General features: G+C 38.6%; 1 protein-coding gene across 4 annotated transcripts in view; it reads left to right on the top strand.

Moving 5' to 3' along the window:
• Positions 1 to 2465, top strand: part of LOC124556658 — a 149719-nt gene extending 147254 nt beyond the window's left edge. For all 4 annotated transcript variants that reach the window (XR_006968647.1, XR_006968645.1, XR_006968646.1 and 1 more), the window contains exon 2: positions 1702 to 2465. Coding sequence is in view for 1 of the 4 variants with exons in the window: in XM_047130626.1 (XP_046986582.1) it covers positions 1702 to 2086 (385 nt within the window). In the remaining 3 variants the exon portion in view is untranslated. The remainder of the gene's footprint in view (positions 1 to 1701) is intronic.
• Positions 2466 to 8692: the final 6227 nt, after the last annotated feature.

The following is an 8692-nucleotide window of genomic DNA, read 5'->3' on the forward strand; positions in this document are numbered from 1 at the left end:
TTAAACCTGAGTTGCAGTATCTTGGTCATGTCATAAACAGTCAAGGTGTACATCCTCTTTAGTCACATTTGTTAGCCATACAGGACCTGCCAGTTCCTCACAACGTCACAGAATTGCAGTCAGTCTTAGGGAAAATGAACTATTATGTTCAGTTCATATCAAATGCTACACAAATCGCAGCTCCATTGCATCAATTTCATCGTAAGAACATCCCCTTTGTTTGGATAGATGAGCGCCAAGAAACTTTTAAAAAATATAAAGATGTATTTCTCAGTGATACACTTTTATCTTGACCTACCTGTTGTGTTGCAAGTTGACGCTTCCGCTTATGGAAATGGTGCAGTGCTATGGAAATGGTGCAGTGCTTTTGCACAGATTTGGTGATAAAGACAGGCATATTGCTTTTGCATCAAAAGTGCTGTCCAGATCTCAGTGTAACTATTCACAAATAGAGAAAGATTGGCTATTGTGTATGGTGTCACCAAATTCCACCACTATTTGTATGGCAGAAAATTCTACTTAGTAAATGGATCACAAGCCACTGCAGTCCTCGTTTTATCCAATGAAGCTGGTTCCTGTACAAACTGTCCAAAAATTGTAAAGATGGCCTTTGTTGTTGTCTCAATAACAATATGAGAGAGTGTATCGTCCAACAGCTCGACATGGTAATGCAAATGCACTTTCACGTCTTCTGATTGACCCTGATACAGACTTTGATGCTTCTGCTGCATCTTGTTGTCACATCAATGCTCACAATTCTGAATTGCTTCAGTCATTTCCTCTGAATTATAGGAAAATTTCTCAGGCCATGGAAGCTCATTCAAATTTGAACATTTTGCTAAAATATATTCGCACATCTTGGCCTGACTCATTGCAGTAGCGCGCTGATACTTTGCATGTCGGCATAGCCTCGCTATACAGAAAGGAGTGATTCTTGTTCAAAATGACAGTGGACAGTCACATGTGCTGATCCCCAAAGCTTTGCAAAAAGAAGTATTGCAGTTACTTCACCAAGGACACTGGGGATTGTTTGTATGACACAGTTAGTATGTCGACACTGCACTTGGCTGGGTATGGACACCCAAATAGAACAAATTATGTCACAGTGCCATGCATGTGTTGAAAATCAGTTTGCTCAGCCACAAATGTTTTCTGCTTGGCCTAAGTCACAATCATCATGGCAATGTGTGCACATAGACTTTGCGGGATCTTTTTGGAACACTCGTTGGTTGATTGGGTTGACTTTTATAGCAAGTTTCCTTTTGCTGTGCCAGTGAACTCAACGACGTCACATAGCACTTTTTAGGTGTTGTCCTCAATTGTTTCCTTTGAAGATTTGCCTAAACTCATAGTGTTGGACAATGGTTCTCAGTTCACATCAAATGAATTTGAATCATTCTGTGAATACAGAATGAATGGCATACAGCACCTAACTAGTGCACCATTCCATCCACAGTCGAACTGTGAAGTGGAACATTTTATGAGAATCAAAAGAAGGTTGGAAGTATCGCTTCGAACTGCATGATTTTATGTTTTACGGGGTTTTTAGCAGCAGCAGATGGTGGGTGCAAGGCGAGATCCTTTGTCGAATTGGCCTATGCATGTATCTCATTTCAGACCCAGACGGATTGCAGCACCGACATCACAATAAAATTCGCCACTGCCATGTGCATAGTTATCCTTCTGTATCTCTTCCCCCAGATTCACAGATCCCGAGGACAGTGTGGCCACAGCAGTTGCCAGAAGGTGTCATCACAACACCACAGGACAACCTCATCCAGATGGAGCCTTTGCCGCCTCTGCCAGCTCTCGTTCTACCAATGGAGCTGGACCCACAAATGCCGCAGTAGCCAACGCCTTCTACATTGTGGTATGGGCCTCAGGAGGTGGACATGTACCCTTCTGGATGTCTTCCGGGGGACATTTCCACCAGTGCACAGGCCAGATAGTGGGGTATGACTGGAAGTCTCACGTCCCCTGCAGCCACAGCTTCCAGTCCATTAGTGTGTCCACCCTGCTGCCTCCCCCACTGTTTTCGTGCTCCATATACAATGACAGTCCATCACCTTGGTGGGGAGCAATGTAACGGCATAAAGTCAAGCACCAGCATGCTATTTGGGAATGATAGAAAAGAGGTGGCTGTGAGAAGACGTCAGCCAGTCGCACGCTGATTGACCCCTCTCCAGGAAGACTACAAGACAACAGCAGCCCCTATGTGAAGAGGACATAAGTGCCGTGACTGACTGGTGGTGCTCCAGTTGAATAGCCACTTCACGACCAGCGGCTGGATAGAAGCGGCAGTGCTCATTACTTTGCTTGTACACTCTATGTAACACAGACATGGGAACTGTTATACTGAAGAAATTGCTTATTTTGTATGTCACTCTTTGCTTGTGACACATCTGTGTAATTGTCAGATTTAAGTATTGTCTTTTAATTTTTTGTAATAAAACTCATTAATATGATTTGTTTGAATTGTTTTTCTAGTGAACTGAGTAGGATTCCTGGACTTCACATATTTGATGACAAACTTAGAGACATAATGAAATTTGCCAGTGATGGTACAGGTAACAGGACCTCCACAACCCATCTCCTCAGAAAAATACAGTCCTATGTAAACAATGCTGTCAACCTGCACCATACTGTTCACTTTGCAGAATAAAGAGATGCCAGCTGATGTGGGAGCAGATTTTCCACTGACCATTTTCTGCAGTTCTGTGTACTGACACGTCCTTAGAAGCGGAAATGGGCTTCATCTGTCCACAGAATGTTCCATAGTCATTCATTGTCCACTTCCATGCAAGTAAGAAATTCTAGAACAAACATGTGTCTTACTGCCAGGTCAGTATGAAACAACTCCTGAACGTGAGTAATTTTGTATAGCAATGCAGGAAGTATCGAAGAATTTCATGCACCATGCTCAAAGGCATGTCCAGAGTTTGGGCAATTCCCTGTGCACTGCATATTTTCACACCACTTCTCGACCCCTCCTGCAATGTTGTGGCCACACCTTCTACTGATGTTGGATCAATTGTTTTCCTCCCTGTTGCAAACTGCAGTTCAAGCAAACCTATCTTTATGAATTTGGCAATCATATTCTCCACATCCTTGGCAGACATTGGACCTGCACCTTTTTTTCATACCCTTGAGTGCCTGAAGTTTCTGCAGAACTACTGGTGTACGGTCAGTCACAAAAGAGCTTTACCAGCAGCAAACGATCCTGCATTGAGAGTCATGCAGAGCATCTCAGATACGAACTGGGGAACAGCTGTATACCTCCCATCTTTTATTTTGCATATTCTGCTGCTTACTGTGACACATAGTGGTAAAATTTTCGTTCAGATTTTTTTTTCCATAACATTTCATCCTCCTTTAATAATATTCTGTTCAAATTTGACGTCTTTCCAAGCACTGGTCCTTTTTTTTTCTACAACTTTTTGTACTTGGAAGTTTAATTATAATCACTCTGTATAACAGATGCCATATTACATTGACAATTTTTCTAATTTTTTCAGCATAATATAAAAGTATAAAAATGTAAATACATTTCTAAAAATACAAAAATATGTTCAAATATAATATACAGAGGATGGTCAGAAACAGTCTGAAAAGCTTGCAGGGTGTCCCAGGATAGGTTGTGCTGAGAAATAATTATTAAGGAAAAAATTCTGTGTGTTGCACTGTTTCCTAGTTAATTAGTATTGAAGTTAGCCAATCAGGCTGTTGCATGTGCAAATTCAAGTGGCCCACCAGAGATGGTGTCACAAAATATGTTCTTCATTTGGTTTCCCCAAACCAAACTAGAGAGCTTTACAAAAATTGGAAATGGGATGGTAGTAAGGATCGAACCCAAACCAAAGGCTGAGCAGTCACATTCACTATCAGCTGCACTCTGGGAACAACTGACACTAATTGTAACTGGTGGACTGCTTGAATTTTCATGCATGATGCCTTGATTGGCTAACCTCAGTGCTATTTAACTTTGAAGTGGCACAACATATTGAATTTTTTTCTTAAAAATTATTTCTCAGCACAACCTGCACTAAAACACCATTACAAGCTTTTCAGACTGTTTCTAATCACCTTGTACAAGCCTTCATCATCTATGAACTTGAACACTAGTGTCCTCTGGTTTTATGCTGGCCTCAGAAAAACTACAGTCTTGGCACATACTTTGTGGTTCATAACTTGCTTTTCTTTTTTGTTTTATCATCTGTATGATGCATTGTTTTTGTGGAATTTGATAGAATTAAAGTACGATGTCCATGTGAAATGCAACCTCTTCAATTTCCTCATATTTGATGTTCCACTAATGTAGTATATTTCTGTTGTCTAAAGTTATCATATAAAGAAAACAACAATAAGTTACTAATAATGCTTTTGCTGATGTAGTTCCAATGCTACAGTTAGTTTTAGAAGCACATCTCTCTGCATATGTCCAAGGTGTCCTTTTGCATGATCACTGTGCAACTGTTTGGCCCGCATGTTTGCTGCAAATACAGCAATGGCGCTACTATATAATCTTTTCACTGGAATTGATAGTTCATGTCAATTTCAGTCTGAGCTACCTCATACACAGTTTTGCAAGTTTTCTTAGTTACTTTACTTGAATAATAAAACAATAATTTTCTTGTTAAAGTATAGACCAAAATATTAACACACATGGCACCAGCAAATTGAAATTCCTCCTACTTTAGTGGTAGGATTTATTGTTTGGGACTAGCTCTCCAGCAGTAGTAAGTAGGTTATATTGTGCACAGCTTCTGTTGAATTGAATTGAATTGAATTTTATTTGATCCTGTAAGATTACATTGTGTACAGTAAATGTACATGTAGTATAGGACATGTCAAAGTATTAACATTCTTTATCACTTATTTTTCTACACCTTTAGCTTACATTTTTACATCACTGATAATGAGTAACAATATATACAAATTTAATGGCATAAGTATTTTGCAACACTGTAAAACTCTTTTTCAATGAGATAGCCTTTAAATTTTTTTGGACAGTCATTATGAAGTACACTATCTTGCAGGTTTTTGGGCAGACTTCTTAGTAGTCTGATACCAGAGTACTGGGGTCCTTTTTCTAGCATTGCCAGTCGGTGGGGTATGCTCCGTACTTCATTCTTCCTTCTTGTATTGTGGGTGTGTACACTAGCATTTGTAATCCAGTCCTCACTACCTTTTGTGATGTACATTATTGTTTTGTATATATACAACGATGAAAAAGTTAAGATACCTAAATTCTTGAAACAGTTTCTGCACGTTTCAGAGGTCTTTCTTCTTAAAATGGTCCTAATTGCTTTTTTTTTTTGTAATGTGAACACTCGTTTTGTCTCTTGTTTGTTTGAGTTTCCCCACACAGTCACTCCATACTGTAAGTATGGTTCGAAAAGTCCATGATACACTGTACACAGAAGGTTCTTGTCTGAATACTGTGATAGCTGCATCATTAAGAATATGACAGAGCTCAGTTTCTTACAGACATCATTAATATGTTTTTTCCATTTCAGTTAATTATCCACAAGAATACCTAAGAATCTGCATTAATCAGCAAAATAACATTTGTTGTTTTTGCCTCCAGCTTTTCTCTTGTGTTTCCTGTGACCACATCCAGTATGTGTCTTCATATGTGGCAATTGTGTCTACATTACAATTCCTGTCCAGCAATGTCAACAGGGGGATACAGTTCAGTCCCAAGAGGGAAGAGTTTCGTAATGCACCAGCTCACCTATAACTGCCCAGCTTTCTGCTCGGTATCTTGTCTTGTACAGTAACTGTTTTAAATATATTTAGGGATTTCGAGAGCTCTTAAGCAGGTAAACATCAGAAGCCACCAGAGATTGTTGAATGGTCTTATAACGTTTTCCATTATAGAACTACATACAAGGGTTGGAACTTTAATGCTGGCAACTATTTATTTACAGCACGTACAAAATAGATACGTGTTTCAAAGTTTTACTGGCCTTCTAAGTCGTCACCAGCATTGTGCATAACCCATTGCCAATGATGTGGAAGTTGTAGGATACTCTTAGCAGTGCCAGTTGTGTTGACCGTTCGAGCGGCACGGTCTATTGCCCAACAAATTTGTAGCAGTTCTGAAGCAAATGCTGTGAAGTGTTTTCAGTTTAGAAATTGAGTTGAACTTATGAGGGCTTAAGTCAGGGGAGTGCAGTAGGTGGTATAGCACTTAGCAGCCCCATCAGTCAAAGAGATCAGTAACAGCTTGAACTGTACGTGCTTGAGCATTGTCCTGCAAAATGATGGTCAGGTCCTGCATCAAGTGTCATCACTTCTGTCTCTGTGCTGTTTGTTTTTGGAACACAACCTTTGACCAGCTTACAGACAGAAGTAATGACACTTTCTGCGGGACCTGACCATCATTTTGCAGGACAGTGCTCAAGCATGTACAGTGCAAGTATGGCGAGAGTACTTAGTTGATATGACTATTTTCACATCTTTTGATTCATAACACGTTAAAAGTGCAAAATTATTTGCTATTGGCAGACTAGTGTTGTTATCATTACGATTAGCACGATGGAACTTTTTGGGCCTAATGAAGTTATCATTTTGTTCGGTTATGACAATTTCACTACACTCTGAATAGTCTTCTGTTACTTTATCAGACTACAGCATAACTAATATACCATATTTTAATAAGGCAGTCACACTTTCCTCTCGGTATTCCTGTTGCAAACATAGAATATCATGAAAATTGCAGTGCACATTTCCACAGTCACGGATTATGTTTCTCTCTTCTAAGGTATTTAAACATTTGCAATAGATCCATTTTTGGGACCACAAACATAACTTGACATCACATTTCATCTTATTACTATGTTTCACACACACAAGGTTTAAAAAGTCATAGTTTTCTGCAAATCTGGTAATTAGTACGCTTACACACACGGTCATGCAGAAAGAAAAAAAGGATGGGTGCAACACATGTTGGGCGGTAAGTATTAGAACAAAACACGATAAATTTTTTAGCAGAAAAGTAATGACTGTTATTTTTAAGGATATAGGGAAACAACCACTAACAAACATCCAGTTTATAAGAGAATTTAATGGATGTGCTATTATATCCTCAGTTTTTTTCTCTCGAAAATAGAGAGTCCATAAATGTCTTCTGATTTTGAGTAACTTAGTTTTGCTATTGCACTTTTATTATTGGTTACTTTTACCTCTTATCTTTTAGTGCCAGGAACTAAATCTTCAATATTTTGTAGGAAAAGAGTTTTCATGTTTTGAGTCATGGATGTTGTCATATTTACGATTGTGTTCAGCTGCAGCAGTGTTATTCATACTGCCAGCATGAACAAAGAATGTGTTGAAATCATCTGGTGTGATACCAGCATCACAGGAATTATTTTTGCTGATATCTTTACTTCTGCCCACATAAGTCCTGACAACAATTCAGGCTACTTTACATTTATTTTGCAACTTATTAATATAAACGTCATTAACATTGCACTTGCTTAATCTGACTGATTTCTGCCTTATATTTGTTCTTTAACTATATGTGGCTTGCTCTTTCTGCTCCACTATCCCTTGATTTGTCATAGGAAATTATTAACAAAGTTAATAGCTTACGTAGATAGTGTGTGAACCGGTAATGCACAGATGTGAGACCATATATCCTGTCAGTTCCCTTATTTTTTCTCACTACTTTAGGGCAATTAGTTTTAAATGTATCTGACAGTGCACTGACAGTTAATGTAAATGCATTTTCAATGTGAGTAGGCCTGCTTCCAAGCAGAATGCCATTCCAGTTTGTTGTCTTTAGCCAGGTTCTGGACTTAATTTCACTGGAATCAGATATAGACTTTTTAGTATTTAATTTAACTGAACACCTTTATGCACTGATATAATGTGTATTGAACAACCCTACTTGATAACTGATTTGTATCAACATTAGTAATTACATTGTCAAGGCAAGCAGTTTGTCTTGTCAAGTGATCGTTAATACAGAACAGGTCATGTGATCATAGCATACTGAGTAGGTTAATGTGTATGTGTCCTTAGTCTTGTATCAGTACTCAAGCCACCAAAAATTAAAATTGTATATTTAGGCCATTTCTCAAAGTGTACAATCAGTTTCTGTAACCTGCACAGATATACCAATATCACTATCTGTTGTGCAGTTATACACGTACAATTGTAAGATTTTACATTGACAGAACAACACTACCGTTTCCAGTAAATTTTCTGTACAGTAATCATACACAGCAAGGGCACTGCAATGCAAGTCTATGCCACTACTAACATACACTGAGCACTCCCCCCCCCCCCCCCCCCCACCCCCCACCCCCTTTTCACAGTTTTGTATCCATCTACAGTAAACTATTATTAAGTCAAACACTGGTTGTACATAATTATAACTGCAATTGATATTCGCTTGCCCAGTGTTCATTAATCTATATTACTGTAAAAAGACAAATCTGGAAATGTACTTGACTGATTTACTTGAAATATTTGCACAATACCCTAATAAATGCTTAGATGGATATAGGCTACATTTTTTAAATTGTATATGGTAATGGGAAACACTGTTAGCAGAAACTCAAAAAGGTCTTGACCAATTTATTTCAAATTTTTACATGATACCTTTATAAACATTCAGAGAGACACAGGCCATATATTCTTTTGAAGACCAACTACCAGTTTTCTGTTAAAACTGACTGTGCCA

This window comes from Schistocerca americana, chromosome X (assembly GCF_021461395.2).
Source record: "Schistocerca americana isolate TAMUIC-IGC-003095 chromosome X, iqSchAmer2.1, whole genome shotgun sequence".
Taxonomy (NCBI): domain Eukaryota; kingdom Metazoa; phylum Arthropoda; class Insecta; order Orthoptera; family Acrididae; genus Schistocerca; species Schistocerca americana.